Here is a 23529-nt window from a genome sequence, read left to right as displayed (position 1 = left end):
GAATAAGACGAAAATTACTCACTGGAAATTATTGACGAATTATTCACATTGGAGAAGTTTAAGTATAAAAAACAAATTTGAGGTTGATGATGCACATTTTCACTGAATGAAACACTTGTAACGAAAACTGGACAACGTGGCTTTGTGCCATGAGAACAAGCTTATTTTCAACGGAGCATAATTACTTGGAGGATTTTTGGATTGATAAAAATGAATTTAAATTGAGACATAACTAGAATAGTAGCACCGAGAATTGGTGAAAAGATGGAATAGAAATAAAACATTAAGAAACTAATTGGAAAAGTTTGGACACCGACGCCAACCAAACAGCATTAGACGCCATGTTGAGCAATGCAGAGTGTGTTGCCTTGTCCGAGTAGAACACGAAGAAACCAACAAATTGGCGCCTCAAGACCTTCTCCACCAATGAGAGAGCAGGAATGCAAAGCGGGACACGAAAACATGACCGATAACTTAAAATACAAATGAATAAGAAAGAAAACTTGAGTGGCAAAAATCAAATACCATTTTTAGGAATCACATAGATGATAAATACTTCACAACAAGAGGATTAAAACAATTCCTCAAAAAATGCCGTACTATGATGACGTAATCTGCCGACACAGACGACCAATATTGCCAAGCAAAATATAAGACAGAAAGAGAACTAGAACTAATGATAACTTGATGTACGAGATTCAAAGAGTACTGTACCAAAATAAATCGTTAAAAATAGAATCACGAAGAGTTCAATATATATAAGGTGAAAAACTGAGTATTCTCGATGCTTAAAATTTATTGAGTGGATTCTGCAATAATTGTTTCTTTTTATCTACATGTTGTATCGTTTGATTCTTTTGTATTTCTTGTGATCCGTTTTCTTGTCAAATCATAACTTTCGAAATGTTATTTATAGTCTAATGATCTAATATAAAGTGAACTCCCATCCAGATCTCAATTCAATTCAATAATTCTTTATTGAGGTATTCAGCACACAATGATTAATGATTAGAACAAATTTTTTGATCTAGGCTAAACTACATGAATAGCTATAGTTGAATGACTAAATCGATAGACATACAGAAGAATCCAATAATCAACAAAGTCTTGAAGGTCTTATTTTGCAAAACGTAAATTAAATAAGTTACATGATAAAAAAAATACAAACCTCCATTAGAAAAAATAAATAAAAATAAACATGTAATGAATAGCCTACACAATACCCAATCAAAGTGCTCTGACCCAGCAATAAAGGTATAGTCCCACATGAGTCATAGACTTGTGTGTGGGACGAGTACCGTCATATACTAAGTAATTTGAAATTGAAAGTGTCAAATGAAAAATTCAAAAATGAAAGGAAAAAATAAAAAGTTTTGAGCAAAGAACAGCGGCAATGAGAGGAGATAAACAAGAATCAAGGTAGGTACATAAAAGGCGAGTCATTTATATTATAGTTTTGCAGATGGCAAAAAATTTTCCTGATTCCGAAGCTAGGGGACTTCTTAAACGGTATGTCTGAGTTACTCTTTTATAAATTAAGAGTACAAAGGCTCCAGCAGATGTTCAGAGTTACAGGCACCAGTCTCGTATAACCAATTACAAATAATTTAATTGTAAGCAAGAATACCAACAGTGGGATCAACTATTTCTCTGTTTGGGGCTTTTCTTAATAGGATGTTGGAAACATAAAACGGGTTTGTGCGGTTTATTGATTTAATAATTCTAGGGACCTGTAGGCCCACATTTGCAGAGCTTCTAGTATTGTAATTATGCGTTACTTCTGTGACAATACAATCCCTATTTCTGAATGTAAAAACAAGTACATTTTTTATATATATTTGTCTGAGAGTCAGTAATCTGGAGTAATTGAAAAGTGCTTCTGTGGGGTACTGCTTCTCTAATTTCAAGCCTGCTTTAATTATCAGCTTCTGTATAATATACAGAGGCTCTAACGTAGTTTTAGCCGCTCCACCCCATGCAATTATACCATAACTAAGAATCGATTGGACATAGGCAAAATAGACTGACTTAATTTCTTTTTCATTTAGTATGAAGCTAAGCTGGTAAAATATATAGATCATTTTTCGGAGCTTACGTTGCAAATTGATTATATGATTTTCATATCTAAGATTACTGTCTATCATAACACCTAGATAGTTGTAGCTTTTTACTCTCTCAATTGTCTGGCAATTGCAGTCAATGCTATAGTTATCGTCGCAAGAATGGAGTTTCAGCATCAAGTCATTAGGGGGCTCACTTGATGTTCTAAGTGCGATAGGCAGACATTTTGTCTTTCCCACATTCATGGTAAGAATGTTTTGATCACACCATGCCTTCAGCTTCTTCATTCCTATTTCGGCTTTTAGGTAAGTTTCATTCCAGCTTGCACCCCTGAATATAACTGCAGTATCATCTGCGAATAGAAACAGCTCTCCTTCAATATTAAGCTTATCAATATTATTTATATAGATAAGGAACAAAACCGGCCCCAGGGTACTGCCCTGCACCACACCGTATTCCACATCACTAACTCCACTTAGTTTCGACCCAATGGAGACAACTTGTTTTCTGTCACCAAGGTAACTCTTGAACCAGGCCAAAGCCAAGTCCCTCACCCCCATAATCTCCAGTTTTGAGAAGAGTATACTCCTGTCAATCGAATCGAACGCTTTGGCCAGGTCAATAAATACTGTTAGAGCTTTCTCATCTCGATTGATTGCCTCCATAAAAGTGTTATTTATGGAAAAAAGTGCATCTGAGGTATTCTTACTCCTTCTAAAGCCAAACTGAGCATCTCAAGGAGGTTGATTTTCTGGAAGTGCCTACATCACTGTTTTAATTATTATACAGTAGAACCTCGATAATTCGGACCTCTATAATTTGTAGTGAAAGCTCGGTCCCTTGAAAAAACCTCTATAATTGGTTGTAAATCAATGTACTGTATTTATATATATTACAATGTAAGGAGTGGCCGTAGCCGAGTGGATTAGATGCTGGCTTTGTAATCCAGAGGCAAGATAACGAATCCCAAACTGGCAAGATATTTTTATCGAGCCACTCCCATGTTTCGGATGAACTCGTAAATTCGTTGGTCTCGGCTGCCTAATAAGCAGTCGTTAGATCTTGTCAGAAGCCCTGGAATTGATCAGTTGCGACCTGAAAACTCTGACACCAGACTTGAGCCAGCCAGGTCACTGATATTTTATATATTATGTTTTTAAATACGTATTTCTTCTGGGCTACTTAATTTTCTAGTTGTAAACTAATACCATAGTACCCTTTTAAAAACGTTTCAATATAAAACAAAACAGCCAGTTTCGGATGGAGTAAGCATCCGAAACTCGTTGCTTTGTTATTTTATATTAAAACGTTTTTATTAATCTACTATGGTATTATTTAACAACTATATTATGTATATATTTGAATACAGCAAATAGCTCTACAGTACTTATCCTTGACTCATTTTGTAATGTTGCATCTATATACTATAGTGAGGTCCACGTTATAATGGCAGTGTAGGATTGACAATACTGTTGCTTTCCTTTTCTATCATACAACAAAACAGATAGCGCTATCTCTCTCTAGCTTTGCGATGTTGTCTGTTTTCCAGAATATTTTATTTTTACTTTTGACAGTGACTGTACAAAAGTAGACAAAGAATTCTCAGCCGCCATTTTTTTTCTTCATTCTATCAAAATACTTTAGTACACAAGTCGTATAATTGATTTAAAGTGTATTTTTGAATCAATTAAATAATTTTTAGACATTACCGTATGAGAAACACAAATAAAAATACCTGAAATGACATTTTAATAGTAGATAACTAACCATCCTAGACTTCATCTATGTTTCAGTTAGCCTACACGTATAGGTTAGACCTACTCGTACCGGTATAAATAATATTGAAAGGTTATTTCAGAATTATTTCCATTGAAATTACTTGTTTTTAATAGGATTTCTATCTTTCTCTTATTTTAAAAAGAAATTGTAATAGAATACCTACAAAATAACTTAATTTCTGTTGTTTTGAGATTCAGATTGGTGTATTGCAGCTTTTTAAAATAGCCGCAATTTCAGGTTTGTATAAAAATAAAATCTAATCTCAGTTATGGAAGCAAATTTTTGAATCAAATTATGAAAAAATATATATTCTTGATTGATTTGACATTAAATTGATTATTTTATAATTATTATTAGATCAAATTTAATGGGATGAATTGAGTAACAGCTGTGTACACTCAGTGGCAAAATGGAGAGACTTGACAACGTTTTTCTCCCATCTTTCTTCACTGCCATTATAAAGTGGACCTCACTATATGCCTATATATAGATTATGTAGGTCTCAGATCACTCTCGGGTATTGCCGCATCCTTGAGAAATTGTGCAATTCAATGTACAAAATCAATTAACAATTCAAATTTAACAGATCAATAAATAAATAAAATTTTATTGTCGAAAAGCCTTTACAGCATAGACAACGTCAATATATAACATAACAACGATAAGTTCAAGTCACACACTTCTACAGTAGTATATACACAATGCTCATGTAATGATGGTTAATATTGTAAAATAGAACAAATAGATATTATTATAATATTAACAAATAGAATAACAACAACAATAAATACATTTGGACGTTTCTACTACTATAGTATCACACACAGTTGAGTGATGAAGAGAAGTTGAATTTAGATAACAAGATAATCAGACTAACCAACACTTATAGACAGTTACTAATTATTTACTAACATATATTTACTAGGCACTCATCGAATTCAATCAATTTATAAAACGGATTTAATAATAGCCAACTATATATCTTTTGTTTAAATATCTTTTGTGATACATTATGTAAATGGGAAGGCAGTTTGTTGAACAGTTTTTGTCCTGTGATCTCAAAACTATTAAGAGATTTTGTCAGTCTTTGGTGCTGTATATCAATGCGATTTCTGTACCTAGTGTTAATTGAATGAACATCACTTCTCAACTGCAGACAGGATAGGTTCTTATGGGTATAAATGAGGACATAATATACATACAAGTTTATCACAGTTGGAATTTTTTGATTAATGAACAATGGTTTGCAATGCTCAAGATATGATGAGTTAGTTATAATTCTTAAAGCTTTCTTTTGAATGAGTAGAACATCATTGATCTGAGAAGCATTACCCCAAAGGATGAGGCCATAAGATATTATACTATGAAAGAAAGAAAAATAGGCCGTTCTTAAATATTTCATAGGTACTACACCGGATAGACTTCTGAGCAAATGAATTACTCTGCTAAGCTTTGAGCTGACATATTTGATATGTGGCTCCCATGTGAGCTTTGAGTCCATATGAATCCCTAAAAATTTCACACTCGCTGGGTTATTCACTGGAGGTCCTCTTTTTAAATTAAAATTAAGTTGTTCAGTTTTACTGTTATTAAGAACAAAGCTATTTGCATTGAACCATAGAGATGCTTTTTCCATAGTGTGTTTGCTTTCCTGGCTCAGAATGTTCAGATCACTGTTCAGGTTAAAGAAAGTGGTATCATCTGCATACAAAATTGTATCAGTCTTAACGAAAGCTGAAATGTCATTGATCGCAACCAAAAATAAGAAAGGACCAAGTATCGAGCCTTGTGGCACACCCGACTCAACCTTCAACAACGACGACTTGTTGCTAATGCTACCTACAGTTACTAGTTGACTACGATTCATTAGGTAGGACTTTAAAAATTTGAGAGCATTCTGACCTGTTCCATAATAGCTCATCTTTTCCAAAAGAATTGTATGATCAACACAGTCGAATCCCTTACTTATGTCACAGAAGGTGGCCAGAGCATAGTTTCCCTGTTCAAATGCTTGCAATAAACTCTTAGTTAATTTGAGAAGAGCATCTACAGTGGATTTATTTTTTGTAAAGCCAAATTGAGAAGGTGCTATGATATTTAAACGCTCAAAATGGTCAGACAGTTGATTATATACTATAGTTTCAAGTATTTTTGCTAGAACAGGTACAATAGATATTGGTCTATAACTACTTGGACAATCTCTATCACCCTTTTTGTAAATAGGCACCACCCTCGACTTCTTGAGCTCCTCTGGAAATACTCCTTCCGCTAAGCATTTATTTAGACAATGTGTAAGAGGCTTCACAAAACTATCTATCACCTCCTTTAATAAGTTGACAGACATGCCGTAAATATCACAGCTATTAGAAGATTTAAAACCTTTGACAATGTCTGACACTTGTTCAGGGAGCACTTCACAGAAATTAAAGTTAGCAGTCAAACTGGGTCCCTTAACAGATTCTAGATCCAATGACAATCTACCTGGTCTATTCAATGAGTCTTGAATATCTTTAACAGACTGAATAAAATAATTGTTTAGAACATCTGGATGCAGAGGAACACTCTTTCTAGCATTAACATTATTATCAGCAACTGTGTTTATAATTTTCCATGCTGCCTGACACCTGTTTTTTGATTTTTCAATGTATTCAATGTTATAGATTTTTTTTGCTTCTCTTATTGATTTCTTATACCTATTTCTACATTCTATATAAGCAGATTTTGTTTCGGCAGTTTTGAACTTATCATTTAGACTCATTAGTAAAAACATTCGCTGCTTTAGGGCTGCCAACTGTGAACTGTACCAACTGTTTTTCTTATTCTGCTTGCCTCTATTGTAGGAAACTTTACAAGCTCTTTCAGGAATGTTATAGTTGAATATTCTTAAGAATTTAGAAAAGAAATATGAAAACAAATCATTAGCTGGTTCTTTTTTACTATATATATCAGACCAGTCAGTACTATACAACGAATTTCTAAATTTATTTATTTTGTCAGCAGTCATAGGTCTTGTTTGTACTAGCTTTGATTCGGTATTATATTTTTTAACATTACTACTATGTGCAAGCTCAACAGATTCAATGGTCAGAAAATCATGATCCGAGTACGGGAAAGGAAGAACCTTATTTGAAACAACAGTACTCCTAATATTAGTAAATATATTATCAAGACAAGCATTATCTCTTGTATTTACGACATTTGTGAATGTCATGTTGAATTGCCTTAATAAGTTTTTCAGCTCAAAAGTGCTACGTCTATCTCTATTCAAGTCAAAATCCGAGTTCACATCTCCACCTACGAATAAATGATAGTTTTTAAATGCTAGCCCATGCAAGAAGTTAAACAGTTCTTCCAATTGTTCCAAGAAAACTCTACTGTTACCATTAGGAGATCTATAAATTGATGTAATTATCAATTTGGAAACACGATTGACAACACATGTGGCTTCAAAGTCCAACTCCCTGCAAAGAAAATCTACATTCAAACGGTCAAAATCCTTAACTGATTTTTTTATAAAGATTGCCACTCCACCTCGAATGTGAAGTATTCTATAAAAACTATTACAAAGAAAATAATCATCTAGTTTTAAAAAAGACAGTTGAGACTCTCTACACCAATGTTCACTTACACAAATAATATCAATACTGTTATCAATAGCAAACTCATTTAGCAAGTCCTCCTTACTTATTAAACCCTGCATATTAATGAAACCCATTCTAATTTTTCCAATTCTATTATTCTGTTCATTACAAAAGGGTTGTGTAAAATTATTCTTATCACATTGAGCATCTAAATTGATTTGATCAGAACAAACACCAATCACAGAATGTCTATCAACAGAAGTGTAATTCGAATAAAATTTTTGCCCATCTACTCTTCTAAAAAAGAACTAAGTGGAAGAGTAATGGGAGGAAATGAGCTCAAATATGAAAAATACTCCTCAACATACTTAACAATCCTATCACCTATATACGCTTTTCCAAAACCATTCAAGTGCAATCCATGACGTGTGAAAAATCTTCGTCCTAGGTTACTAATGTCCATGAATTTTACGTGTGGATACAGGCTACTTATTTTCAACATTGACCTATTAGTTTCCTTAATTGCGACGTTGACGCAGGACCAGTCTGCCAGGTCGTACCGAAGAGGAATTGAAAAAACAAGAACATTTGTCCTATACAGTGCCGCCAAACTCCGTCGCAACGCTATTAGAACGTCGTCAGCCTCATTCTTGCTTACATCATTTGAGCCGGCTTGAATTATGACAAAGTCCTTTGCACCAAAGCTATCAAGGTTATCGGGTAAGACATCCCGGAACTTCGCACCCGGCTTTACAAAAGAGGTAAAATTGTAGCTGTTATTCTTCATGAACTCTCTGCAGACATTTCTCCCTTGACTATCAGCGTAATGATGTATTTTAGCCTCACAAGTGACACTAGCATTAGATTGTCCGGATTGATTCTTGGTCTTTCGATTAGACGACCTCCTATTACAACAATTAGGGATTTCACCGTTTGACTGTGTTTCTTCATACTTTCCCGACTCAACGTACAATTTATCATGTAGGGTCCTCCATTTATTAGTCTCTCCTCGCTCCACAACTCTCTCATTTCTTAAAGCTAAGTTATCCGCCTCCAATGCTTCAATAGAAGTAGACATTGACTGCACTCTTTCTAATAGAGATTCATTTTTGTACTCAAGTGACTTAATTAATTGATTCGAATCCTCACTCTGACTCTGAACTTCAGATTTCAACTGTTCTATTTCTAATTTCAAATCTAATGTTTGAAACTCGTGTTCCTGTGTTGATATCCGAAACTGAATGTCACAGTATACATACAGTATGGTAACTCGGCTATTACCCAGACGCAAAAATCCGCCATCTTATTAGGAAGTTCCGCATTGTAATAGTATTGATGGGAGGTTCGGATCACTTTACTGGTCTCGATCAATTGATCTCGTTCACTGCCGCGAGCCAATCAGAAGACCAGGATTGGAACTTCCTAAGGTCACGTTACGTGTCTAGTATTTGTGCCATGTAAAAAGCATTGGTTGGATAGACGTTTGATTGACAGTTTCCATTCTGTATCTATTCTGTGTCAATGTGGTACTTATTACAAAATCATCAGAATACACTAACCATTCAATTTGTTGACTAATACTTGTTTGTCTTCCTATCATATTGTAATGTTTGTTCCTCGAAGGCTCAACTCACACTTACGCGACTCAGGTCGAGAAGAGACTGCGACTTTAGTCTCTTCTCGACGCAGCATGTGCTTTCAAATGGTGACACTCAGACCAGTTGACTCTAGTCTCTGCGATCTCACGACTGTGAGACTGAGTCGAGCCTCGATTGGACATGTTTGTCGAGCCTCGACTTGAGTTGCGTAGTACCGTGTTTTTTTCAATGAAAGTGATGTTTTATAATTTTAGATAAGACAATACGAATTAGATAAGTCGATATATTCATAATAATTATTATAAAATTTGTTACATGCAAATTAGTGAAAAATTAGATCTTATATTTTTAATAAAGTATGGTTAGAAAATAGAGTAGCATGGAACTGAAATAGTGACAATGAGCAAGAAAGTCGTAAGGTCTAGAGACTGGAGTATCCTCGACTGGAGTCATACGATTTGAGTCGAGGTAGTGTGAGTTGAGCCTGAATAAGTAATCATATTTTCTCACTTGATATTTTAACTCTTATATCACAAAGTAAAAACCACTGTAACTTCTAAGATAGTCAACAACAATAATAATAATAAACTTTGTCTGTTTTTCATGACACATTTATGATGATATAATAATATTTTCCCACTCATAAATTCATTATTTCTTTTAGGAAAAGAAGAGCAGAAGGAGAAAGAGAAGAAATGCAAGAAAGAGAAGAAAGAAGAGAAGAAGAGAGAGAAGAAGGAAAGGAAAGAAAAGAAGTTGAAGCGATCCCGCAGTTGCAGAGTCGAGAGGGATGATCTTGATGTATTGCAGCTATTCGACGAGATTATGACCAGTTTGATTGTTGCACGTCCTAGTTTGAGGGATGATCAGTCTGGTTATGGCATTAGTACTGACCTAATCAAACAAATTCTCAACAGAATGGATGATGTGCAGCCTGGTTCTCGGCGCGCTGATGTCGCCAGCGGTAAGTTGTTTCACGAGCTATAATATTACAATTGATTAATACAATCTATAAATAACTTGCCCGGCGAACTTCGTACCGCCAGAAAGTCAATGTATCTCATGTTACACTTAACTTTATTCTGTGAATTATGAAGTTTATCTGAAAATCAATATTTTCATTTACATCTCAATACGGACTTTCTATGTGCTTAGTCATGCAGCATTTATTATTCCGAAAACATATGCTTCTCAATCAATTGGTAGTAATATTCATCAGTAAAGTGTTGAATTAAAAAAAAAAATAGATTGGTTAAATCAGTGTTTCAAAGATGAATTTAATGCTTTCATAGTTGTTGATTGTCAATAAATGGTCCAGGAAATATGCGATATACAGGATGATTCTTAATTATGGTAAAATAATTTAATACGTAATCCATACGTGATCCATAAACGCTTCATTAGCGAGCTATACAGGGTGAAAGATTTCGCCCGGAATTCAGTTCCTCTGGTGAAATACACCGATGCTGAATTGTTTGGGGACTAGTTTTTGAAAAACTCATGCTGGATTCATATGGAAAAATATCTGAAAAATTGAATAAAACTAGTCTGGAAACTGTAGTGTGAGTAGTTTTTGAGAAAAAAGTTGAAATATGCAAAAAATGTAAGTAGAAAAACACATACTTCTACGTTTGATGCCCAATAACTTTCTTTAATGACCAGTAATTAAATTGACCAGCAAATAATTTTTCGCAATAAAAATTGTAGAGAATTTAATTCTGAAAAGAATTAAGTAAGCTGTGTAAACTAAATTTTAATAAAAGTTGAATAAAATTTATTCATATGTAGTACATTACACCACAAAAATTTGCTGTTTTATGAGGAGAGAACTAATAACTCATAAGTTGTAGCTGTTTGCAAATAGGCCTAATTATTCGGTTTTTTATAAAAAAATTATTTTTATATGGAAGTAACATAATTATCTAAATTACATTAAACTTATACCAAAAGACTAATGATGATGTTCAAAGTGACCTCCGTTGTTCTGAATGCATATGTTCAGACGTCTCCTCATCGATTGTCGGACCCGTTCAAATATTCCAGGAGTCTGCTTTATCATTTCTATTCCGTTAAAAATCCTTAATCAGCGTTCTTCAATGGTATCAATCTGAGTATTGTATACTAAGGTTTTCAAGTGTCCCCAAAGATGAAAATCCAAAGGATTTAAGTCTGATGACCTAGCTGGAGTGATAGTAATATTAGACTCTTAACACGAGTGTTCAATAATATCTATAATTCTGGAAACATTCCAGAACACTGGCTGGAGTCTGAGTTTATTGCTCTTCCTAAAAAGACAGGAGCAAAGATTTGTGAGGAATACCGCACCATAAGCTTGATGAGTCATTTTCTTAAACTATTCCTAAAAATCATTCACAGAAGAATCTATAGAATATGTGAAAAACAGATATCATCTAACCAATTTGGCTTCATAAATGCTGTAGGGACACGGGAAGCTTTGTTTGCAGTACAAGTGTTGTTCCAGAGATGCAGGGACGTTAACTGTGATGTTTATGCATGTCTTATGGACTATCAAAAAGCTTTTGATAGGGTACAACATGACAAAATAATGATTATTCTGAAATATGCGGGCATTGATGATAAAGATTTGAGGATAATTGGAAATCTTTACTGGAACCAGTCAGCGAATTTGAGAATTGAAAGTGAGCATACAAGACAAATTGAAATAATGTGAGGAGTGAGACAGGTTTGTATATTATCACCCATCATAATCAATTTGTACTCAGAAAAAATTTTCAGTGAGGCTTTGGATGAAACTGAGAAAGTAGTTTTGATTAACGGAATGAGACTCAATAATATCCGTTATGCAGATGACACGATCGTTTTCTCTGATAATTTAGAAGATTTGCAATTCATGATGGACAAAATAACGGCATGTAGTAATGAATATGGTCTAGACATCAATGTGAAGAAAACAAAACTGATGATTATAAGCAAGAATAACATAAATGGAGATCACCTATATATCAATCAAGCACCAGTGGAAAGAGTAAAGAAGTATAGCTACCTGGGAACCATAATAAATGAAGGATGGGATATTACTGAGGAAATAAAATCAAGAATAGGAAAGGCCAGATCAGCTTTCAATAGAATGGGCTCCATCTTCAAGAGCAAGAATCACTCCCTAGAAACGAAGATAAAAATGCTCAGATGTTATGTGTTTACAGTCCTATTATATGGTGCAGAGTCCTGGACTCTGAATGAGGCCATTAGTAAAAGACTTGTTTCATTCGAGATGTGGGCATACAGAAGGATTCTGAGGATACCATGGACTGATCGCGTAACAAACATTGAGGTTCTAAGGAGAATGGGGAAAGACATTGAGATAATCACCACCATCAAATGCAAAAATATTCAGTATCTGGGACATGTAATGAGAAACGGCGTAAGATATTCTCTATTACAGGTGATTCTCCAAGGAAAGATTTTTGGAAAGAGGAGCCCAGAAGAAGAATTTCTTGGCTAAACATAATCCGATCCTGGTGTGGAAAAAGCTCCATAGAAATATTTCGTATTGCCGTGGATAAAGTGAAAATCGCCATGTTGATCGCCCACGTTCGTAGCGGACAGGCACAATAAGAAGAAGAGACCTAGCTGGCCATGGTACTGGCCCACCTCGGCCTATCCATTGATTTGGAAAGCTGTGATTCAGGTGTTCACGAACAGCAACACTGAAGTGTGCTGGAGCTCCATCATGCATAAACCAAATGTTTTGGCGCAACTGAAGAGGTACATCTTCAAGTGAGATAAATAGCTCCTCTCTCAAAAAGTTTAAGTAGATTATGCCATTAAGCCTGGGAGGAAGCTCGAACAGAAGTAGATGATCTCCTATGATTCCTGCCCAAATGTTTACTGAAAACTGATGTTGTGGACGATTAGGATTGATGGCATGAGGATTCTCAACTGCCCAAATATGGTGGTTGTGGACGTTAACGATAGCTGTTCTTGTAAAGTGTGCCTCGTCGGTAAATAAAACGGTTGTTAAAAAGTTTGGGTTAACATGTTTTTCTAAAAACCATCGGCAAATACCAGCACGGGGAATAGAGTCTCGTGGCAATAGAGTATGAACTTTCTGGAGGTGGTAGATGTAATTGTTGCTCTTTTAGTATCCTCAAAATAATAGATTGACATTAAACTGCACTGACAATTCTCTCGTGCTCTTCTCTGGATGTTCATAAATTTCATTAAGAAATTGTTCTTCTAACTCAACAGTCATAGTAGATCGGGGTCTGCCGGCATAAATGTGCTCTTTGGATATCAAAGAACCTGTTTCAGACAGACGTTGATGAATAGTGGCAAAAAACCTTGAACTTGGACATATACTCGGTTAGGAAAGTTCAAAGTTTTCTTGATACAAACGTCTTGCTTCAGTACTATTACAGTAGTGTCCCATTCCATATATTAAATGCATATCAGCTAATTCGGAGTATGAATAATGTCTAAAATTACCTGCCATTTTTAAAAAGTCAACACTAAACACAAAAGCAAAGTGAAATGGTTACAAATGACTGGTTAATAGATTAAACAAAAACACAGCGCGGTTACAGTAGGCCTAACTTACAGTTTGTTGTTTTGTTCAACAGTGAGCTAAAATATTTCTGAAAATAATTTTTAGCTGATAATTTCTTTTAAATATTTTTTTTATTTAAAACAAAATAAATCAGCTGTTATTAAAATCCATGTTTAATTTGCAATCAGCTACAACCTATGAGTTATTAGTTCTCTCCTCATAAAACAGCAAATTCTTGTGGTGTGATGTACTACATAAGAATACATTTTATTCAACTTTTATTTGAATTTAATTCACACAGCTTACATAATTATTTTCTGAATTAAATTCTCTACAATTTTTATTGCGAAAAATTATTTGATTACTGGTCATTAAAGAAAGTTATTGGGCATCAAACGTAGAAGTCTGTGTTTTTCTACTTAGATTTTTTGCATATTTCAACTTTTTTCTCAAAAACTACTCACACTACAGCTTCCAGACTAGTTTTATCCAATTTTTCAGATATTTTTCCATATGAATCCAGCATAAGTTTTTCAAAAACTAGTCCCCAAACAATTCAGCATCGGTGTATTTCACCAGAGGAACTGAATTCCGGGCGAAATCTTTCACTCTGTATAGCTCGCTAATGAAGCGTTTATGGATATATATGTTTATAAGAACATTTTTTCTTATTTTTACCTCTACTATCACGTATTTAATTATTTTACCATAATTATGAATCACCCTGTATATGATGAATCACACTGAACTCCATATTCTTTCAATCTTCCATTTCAGGATGAATATAAGCTAAGCTAAATTCTAAAAAATTGTAAATTATTCTGTCATTCTTCAGTACTGTAATCAATGAATGCAATTATGAACCTCTTTCATTAGGTGAATAATTTTTCTCCAACATTTTCCAGTGTCTCAGTGATAGGGGAGTGATAATTATTTGTACAGGTCTTCATTATAGTTCAGTCAACGAAAGATTATAGAGGGAAAAGTTTGGAACACAATTTCCAACTTTGCAGCTTTGTTGAGACTAGTTTGGAGGTGAGCATATCAAAAATCCCAACCCCTACATCATGTGCTGAAGGGATGAGGGTGGTTTGAAAGTTGAATTTTCCACTTATTACTTACATGCTTATATTTTGGAAACAATTTGTCCTATTGACATAGTCAATTACATAAAAATGAAGCTTAATAAATTTCCTACAAGTTTTGTTTGGTAGAAGTTTTTGATAAATCCTATACTTATCGAGATATTCATGCTCTGAAGGGATGCATTTTCGAAAAACCAGTTTTTCTTCCATTTTTTCCCTCTTTCAAGTCTTATAACTTTTCAAATATTGGTGAAACAAGAATGTGCTAATCACGAGATTGTAGAGCATTAAATTATCTTTCATTCCATGTATAATTCGACTATTTCACTCATTCCCATACGACTGTTGCAGAAGTTTTAGTTTTGAGTGTCAAATCTCAAGATTAGCAACAAGTGACTTTCTTGGAATATCACACTATTCTGTCGTCATTAATTGGCAGTGTGCTTCGGTATGAACATTGATATTGAGTACCTATTGGAACGTCTGCGGAACTAAACAAAGGGGGTGTTTCTAAACTTCCTACCTAATAAATCCTCTCAAAACTTCCTTGCCAATTTCCCTTGAAAAATAATTGATAAACTGTACAGATAATCTCACAATAAATGAATATCCATTTCAGATTTTTTTAAAAATTTGTGGTTTTTCAAACTGTTGTAGGTATAGTATCTGATTTGCTGTCCAGTCTCAACATTTGCAGTTCGTCAGGGGCATCAAGTTCCAGCGAAACTGAAGAGAGCCAACCGAAGCGAGAGACTAGGAAGCGCAAAGGTGATGCTAATTGATAATTAAAGGTAGATGTAATTGATGGCAGCAATGGTAGATAGATATTTGTCATATCTTCACGAAATTAACAACAAGATGAAAGAAAACCATGGTTACCATGGATATATGACAGCTAGACAAATAGTTCATAAGAGTGCTTAATTTAGTGAGATATCCTATGGCTCAATTTCCTTGTGCAAAATCCTAGACTACGAGCTGTTCATAGTATCTATTTGTTTTGTTTTTTCAGTTATCTATTTTACTTTTTTTGTTGTTTTTCTCTCTTTCTTTTTTACTTTCCTTGCCCTATTACCATAGGTAAGGAAAGTATTGCTTTCCAAAAAAGTTTAATGTACCTACCCTAATGTCATGTTTTCTATACGTTTCAAGGTCCCCTGAGTCCAAAAACATGTTTTTTGGGTGTTGGTCTGTGTGTATGTATGTGTGTGTGTGTGTCTGTGAACACGATAACTCCATTCCTAATTAACCGATTGACTTGAAATTTTAAACTTAAGGTCCTTAACCCATGAGTATCCGACAATAAGAAATTCAATAAAATTCAATTCAAAATGGCGGATAATGACTAAAAAACCATGTTTTTCACGATTTTCTCGAAAACGGCTCTAACGATTCTCTTCAAATTTATACCATGGATAGCTATTTATAAGACCTATCAACTGACATGAGTTTCATTTCTGGGAAAATTGCTGGAGCTCCGTAATATTATTGAGAAAAATGGCGGATAATCACTAAAAAACCATGTTTTTCACGGTTTTCTCGAAAACGGCTCTAACGATTCTCTTCAAATTTATACCATGGATAGCTATTTATAAGACCTATCAACTGACATGAGTTTCATTTCTGGGAAAATTGCAGGAGCTCCGTAATATTATTGAGAAAAATGGCGGATAATCACTAAAAAACCATGTTTTTCACGATTTTCTCAAAAATGACTTAACCCGTTTTTTTTTAATTCATACCCTGTATAGTTTATTAGCTCTATTAACTAGCATGAGTCTCCTCCCTGAGAAACTAACAGGGGGTCCACCCTATCCTTGAGAAATTTACTTTGTAACCCTTCTCGTGCTTGAGGTAGGTGGGTAGAGCAGTTTATTCAAAAGAACACACGTCGATATTTTATTTGTAGAACAGCTGTTTTGACAACTTTTAAAGAATCCTCAAATTTCATAATTTTCAAACAAAGGAAAATGTACTCTTAAAACAATAACAATTGTATATTCGTAGTTTTAATAAAATTATTTAGCCGCCATTCGGCATAATGTTATTCCCCTAGATTATCCTCGTTTAAGAATGAGGCTTATAGATCAATGAGCAAGAAAAGTTGTGTAAGTGTACCACACCAGATTTTTACTTTTTTATTGAATGTCAGTGAACAAATGTGGAAAATTGGGTAAATTATGTATTCATTTTTTATCTATTTGATTATACTAATGATATTAGTATTGGTCTCAATCAATCAAAAATTCTTTATTGGTTCTTCAACAACAATAAATATACAAAAAAAAACTTTCAGCAAAAATAAAAGAAACCAATCACCTGCACGGAAAATCTTGTGCGCAGGTGAGAGTTGCTAATACAAATTCAATATGAGTCATTAAGAACTTACAAAAGATGAAATAAGAAATTATATAATATTTTATAAAAGAAGATGATGAATAAGTGGAATAAGGGTGAAAGAAAGAGAGAATGAAGGAGAAGAGGAAGAATGAAAAGAGAAAGAAAGAGAGATGGCAAACATACGGTACTATTGAAACAATGATAAGAGTCACTCAAAAAGTAAGTCCTAGATTTTACTGGTAATTATCCATTCAATAGTTATTTTTTTGAGCAATTTCGATTGAACAGAATTTCGATTGATGTGCTCCATAAGGTAATCTGGAATTTTATTGATCAATTTATTAGCTAGGTAAAAGTATTGTCTCCGGCAAAGATCCATTCTTATATTTTCAAACCTATTTCTGGAAGGTTTGATTCACGGAATAGAAAAATATCTTTATCACTTCTAATGAAAATTATAAGGTTTTTAATATTTAATTGACGGACTGTTAACACTTTAAACTCGTTGAATAAATATTTCGTTGGATAAAGACGAGGTTTACCTAAAATAGTTTTAACTTTAGCTTTGTTATTCTTAGATTATTAAGTTGTTTGATTTGATGAAATTTGTAAATAACAAAATCTTAGTTCTTTGCACATGTTCTCAATATGACTGTTCCACCTTAGATAAGGATCTATTGTTATACCTAAATATTTAACATTATCTTTTTTATTTATTTTTGGACAGGAACATAAGCTATCATTATAGCAATTTAGTAGATGGATTTTGATGGTGTTGAGTGCATGTGGTTGAGTTGATACGTTTGGGGAAAAAGACATGAACACGCTTTTGTTTGTCTATACTATATACTATTGATATTTATAAACTTCTAAATACAATTCCTCATTAATATATTCTTTAATTTGTTCATTTTTTATTTGTCCTTTCATTCATTATTCATATTTTCTCCTATTTATCAATTTCAATTACTTTTGGTGGATACCTTCTGCTCGTTTTTCATAATAATTGGAAATAAATAGTTCTTAGCTTAAAAACCTGGGATGTGCTTTTTTCTCAATTTCTGTTGGAAAATTTGATTTTGGTTGCATAATAATAATATAGAGTGACCACGCTGGCTCAGGTCTGGTGTTAAGAGTTTTCGGGTCGGAACTGATCAATATCAGGACCTCTGACATGACCTAATTTGGTTACATAATAGTGTGAGTTTCAACACTTGATGCAACTTTGTAATATCAATGGATGAATTGTATTGAGTAAAATTACCGTAATACCAATAGTAATTATGAATAATTGTTATTCAATTGTAAAGTAGTAATAAATTTAATATTTTACTTTTGTAAAATTAATTAATAAATTGCATTGAATAATAAGAGTTACCAATTTTTTTCTGCAACTAGTAGATAAATTGGGTCTAAACAATATTTTATATGCTTTATTTTAGTTGAATTTTGATCGATCCTTTCCAATTGATACTTTTCTTGGGTCACTTCCGTATTTCGGATGGACATGTTAAGCCCCATCGGTCCCGGCTTTCTAAAAGCAGTCATCAAGCCATGTCAGAGCCCCTGACATTGATTGATTAATCACTCTGACACTAGACCTGAGCCAGCGTGGTCACTTGTCATTATTATTATTATTGAGTATTAATTGACATTATTATTATTATTATTATTTTATTATTATTATTATTATTATTATTATTTTATTATTATTATTAATTGAATCGTAATTATTCATATGTTTCATTGCAGTTTGTGATTCTAAGTCACATGCTTCCAAAGTGGCCGCCGACAATTCGGGAGCTGCCAAAGTGGCTGTTGACAATATGGGAGCTGCCAAAGTGGCCGCCGACAATTCGGGAGCTGCCAAAGTGGCCGTTGACAATATGGGAGCTGCCAAAGTGGCCGTTGACAATTCGGGTGCTGTCAAAATGGCCGCCGACAATTCGGGAGCTGCCAAAGTGGCCGTTGACAATTCGGGTGCTCTCAAAGTTGCCGATGTCAATTCGAGCGCTGCCAAAGTCGCCGGCAACAACTCTCTTCTGGCTGAAAAACCGTTCCCAACTCTGACTCAGGTCCGGTTTGAAGATGACGGGATTCGTGTGACTGCCGTGCCAGAGGAGAGGCTGGAGGAGGTTGTCACCTCCTGCTCATCGCCATCTGCCGACGAGCTTGACTGGATGTTTGTGGGTCCGAAACCGACTGGAGCCATTCCAAAACAGACTTCCCCTTCCGTATACCCGAGCCCTAGCCAGATTCCTCAGATGGAGCCGACTGTGGCCCCGCCCCCGCCACAGCCAACGGTCACTGCAGCTCTAGGTCAAGGTAGGCTTTTTCACACTACTCTTCATCCTTCATCTTCATGTTTTAAAGACTTTTAAAAAATGTAAGACATCCTTTTTTCATAACCTACGGCAGAATACATTTTCATAAAGGATGGCAGAATGCAAGCTAAAGACAGCCTGTGTAGGCCTACATATATATTGTACAGAACAAAAGGTACGATTGTGCAATGAGACTCACGTTTCAAAGTCAATGGAAATGACAGACAGCATCGTTGGCACTTTTTCTTTCCCACTGCCTTCCAAAGTAAAAAATTCAAGTCTAGTAGATTCAATTCTTCTCAAGCTTTGAAGTCCCGGTAAATCTGATATGATATTAATTGTACATTCTTGTTAATAATGTGATTCATCCTATCTCATATTATTTTATTCTTCACGAAAATATTATATCTTCTCATGATTTAATAATACATTTCGTAATTGAAATTTAACGAACGATTTTGCAACAGTGTGGAGTTGGAAAAGGATAGAGCTGTCTGCTTTGCTTGATGACAGACTATAGTCAACCACACGAAAGTAGTTTATGTAAATTAGACCAGCTGAGTACTTTCTAACCCTTCCCCCTCTATAGAGTTCATTGGACATTAAGATTAACTCCTTAATCATGCTCAATATTACTATCATATCATTCATGCTACAGATAGAATCAATAATCACGGAGGAAAAAACTTGTGGAAGTCATATAAATGGAGAATTTTAAATCGTTTCAAATATTAGTCATATTTGGAGATTTTTAAAACGCTTCTAATCGGAGATTTTAATAGAACAGTTGACAGAATGTGAGCGGCATTTTGACCGAGTTCTCCCGCCCTGGGTGCTCACTAGCGATGTTTTATCCACGTATTTCTTTATCTTTGTTTATTCATTTATAAGTACATCATCAAAATGGTAGGGAGCGGAATAGCACAAGGTTATATTGCTCTTCCTCTCCCAAATTTAGATATCCCTTGGCATAGGTCGTTTATGTTCTCAAACCTCAACTCAAACTTATTACTGACGACTACTGTCTATTATTACTGTTTTGGAGGATTGAGAGCGTAAGAGTGGCACAGTATGAGAGACTGCCATCGCCACATAGCTCCACGAAAAAGAAGTACTAGAATTAATGGCTTGAGTATTGAAATTTAATTTGTAACATTAACACCCTATACCATGGGATATCTTCTTATTCTGTATTTTTCTATGGTTACTCGTAGTCCGAAATAGGTTACCGGCCAACTTGGGACAGTTTTCAACTTTGACTTGAAATTCAATTCCATTATCATTTTAATAGTTTATTTCTCCTGTGCTCAAAACTTACGTCTTTAATAATACTTCAAATATATACATTCAATTTCATTATTATTCCAACCTGTTCTGAAAAAAATATGGTGTCCCAAGTTGGGTAACTTGGGACAGCAAAATAATTTGCCTGAAATGAGACAATTGAGTGGTTGAAGGCTGACTTGGGACTTTATATTTTGAATAATATGTTCCATATTCATAATAGAAATACTTTAACTGTAAAATAATTGAATAATTTATAAAATAATTGTGTGTAATATTTGAGTGTTCACAATAGAAGTTATTAAAGGCTCAATTTCTAGGTTGGAGATCAAAAAGTATCTTAGCTGTTGATCAGTTGTTCAAAACGTTATTAAATATTTTCAATGATGTGTTCCCAACAAATCCACAATGCCAGAACTCGGAATGAATTGCACAGACAGCTGGTAAGTTAGAATTGGAGGGAAGGGTTTAAACTGTCCCAAGTTAGACTACCGTCCCAAGTTAGCCGGTTTGACGGTAACTCTTGGAGTTATCCACTTGACAACATTTTTCAAGTCAATTATTCATTGAACATGATTTCAGGCCAGAAAGCGCCGCTGACTGAGAAGCAGGAACGAGTACACTCGGCCCTGAACAAGATGCTCGCCATGGGTTTTAGCAACGAGGGCGGATGGCTGGAGAACATTCTCGATCAGCAAGACGCTAGCATTGAACGCGTTCTCGAGATGCTGCTGCCCCCATCAGTTGTCGGACGTGTTGTTGATTAAATCGTCAATCAATCACTCATTGATGAAACGATTCTATCATAAATATTTACAACCTAATCATCTTTACTTTATTATTGGATTCTATTGAAACTGAAACCAAGCAGATCTAACTTAACAATGTCTACTGGAACCAGAATCATCTATTATTGTATGCCAAGTTCTATTCTGACGTAATTCAAACCACATGGATTGGTTCGTAAATTCTGCTCTTGTTGTCATCATTCTTCGTACAAAGATTGATCAAATCTCTGATCAATAACTGTTGAAGAAACACTCAAAATCAGAAATATTAATAATTCCACATTATAAATATTATCAGATTCAACAGTTTAAGCCAATTATCAATGTACGTGTCCAATACAGTGAACATATTAATGGAACTATTCCCACTCAGCCCGGCCGAATAGTCCCATCAAAACTTGAGGGATTGATATCATCAATATGATTAGAATAGAATCAAGAATAATTATTATTGATTGTCAGAATCCGCTTTTCATTCCTGCAAAATCAAAATAATTTTTTTTGTAAAATCTTCAAAGTTGTTGATCAGAACGTTTATAGTTAGCTGTTCTATTTCTAGTTGTATTTTTTATTTGGCAGTTAATGAGAATTCATTATCAATAATTGATTGTTAAATCAGTTCTATTATTTTGAATACTATATTTATCTACTGTGAGGTGTACTATTATGTTTTATCCTTATAACTTGAAGCTGTTTTGAATAGCCTAAGTTAGTATCTATAGAGATTAGCAAATCTCGACTTAATCTTTTATAATTTGTTTATCAGATCGATTTATCAAATATCGAATTTGTGTGTTGTACCATACGAAAAACATTCACATTTTCATGTTTTCTCTACGGTTGTAGCTTACTCATTTAATTATATCAAAATTGTTGATAAATCTACGTAACTTTCTCATTTTATCTGTGTAACATGAAGTTTTGACATCAATCATGTCATATATTTTCATCGTGCACTTTTTAACGATATCTGAAGTTGAAGAACCTCCTATTAAACAATCTTACATTTAAGTATTAAACAATCAAAATATTAAACAATCTTACTTTAAGATTGTTCACAGAGAAAATTCGAGTTACCGTACTCATTCCACTCTGATTCTTTTCTTTCATATCCAATTTTTATATTCTAATAGTTGACTTCGTGCACTTCATTTAATATGAAGTGTATTGATAAATTTTCACATCCAATACCGACACACAAGCTAGTGTGCAATCATGTGAAAGTCTTCTACTGAAAAATTATATTATTGTAAGTACTTATTCTTCTTAGTTCTGATTAGATCAAGAATTTCTTATCAATTCGCGAAAATAGAATATTCTCCTTCACTGAATATTGTAATCATAAGTCGATGTGTGTAGAAGTTGATAAGAAGTAAATAAATGATTGAAATAAATGAAGTAAATATCAAGTGGCTTGAATAAAAAATGATTGAAAAATAAATGAACAGTGGAAACTATTTTATTTTTGTGAATTAGATCATAACATGCAGTGAGTTTTATTTTTCCCGTTATTTCTAGATACATAATCATTTTTCCCTTTCCTAGGTACATAATCATTTAAATTTACATTTCTTCATTGTAGTCAACTGCAATAGATGTTTCTATAATTTTATTTGCTATGTTGCTTTGTTCATTAATTTCTTTAGTTTATTTCGTGAAATATTGTAATTGATTAAAATATGGTGCATTTGATATAATGGTATATCGGTGTAATATGATTATAGTTTAATGGTATCGGTGTTTTGAAATCCTATTGTGAAAAATAAAGCTATATGCCAGTTGAGATCTTGTTCAATTTCTTTATAATTGTAGTGGTTCGGAACACACCTGAAACGTTGAGAGTACATTCATCCCTCCCGTTACCCACACGCAAGTCTTGAACCTCGATGTGCATCATCCTCATGTTCATTTCTATTGTAGTATAGCCTATAATGACTTATTTGTTGATGTGGCGAAGATTGGACAGTGATGTCCACTCTACACTTGACCACGATCCATCATGGCTCCATTTACATTGTATATTCTGTTGCTGGATGTTTAAAGCTGAATTCCCACATAGCAGTATCACAACGGTATATAGAAGAAGACGGTAGGTGTCACGCGCATGTTTGTGCTAAAATTCCGGTGTAGCTGACGTCATTTTATATCCAATCATTTGTTT

The 23529-nt window shown here is 34.2% G+C and overlaps 1 protein-coding gene across 3 annotated transcripts in view; it reads left to right on the top strand.

The window, feature by feature from the left end:
* The window catches only part of LOC120350657, a 57480-nt gene extending 34329 nt beyond the window's left edge, over positions 1-23151 (top strand). For 2 of the 3 annotated variants that reach the window (XM_039425133.1, XM_039425135.1), the window contains exons 7-10: positions 9684-9983; positions 15290-15400; positions 18725-19297; positions 21163-23151. In XM_039425133.1, the coding sequence (XP_039281067.1) occupies positions 9684-9983; positions 15290-15400; positions 18725-19297; positions 21163-21347 (1169 nt within the window). In that variant the 3' untranslated portion in view covers positions 21348-23151. The remainder of the gene's footprint in view (positions 1-9683; positions 9984-15289; positions 15401-18724; positions 19298-21162) is intronic. The other variant, XM_039425134.1, reaches the window with a different exon arrangement.
* The last annotated feature ends 378 nt before the right edge of the window (positions 23152-23529 follow it).

This window comes from Nilaparvata lugens, chromosome 3 (genome assembly GCF_014356525.2).
Source record: "Nilaparvata lugens isolate BPH chromosome 3, ASM1435652v1, whole genome shotgun sequence".
NCBI lineage: Eukaryota > Metazoa > Arthropoda > Insecta > Hemiptera > Delphacidae > Nilaparvata > Nilaparvata lugens.
This window is presented reverse-complemented; position numbering and strand designations above follow the sequence as displayed.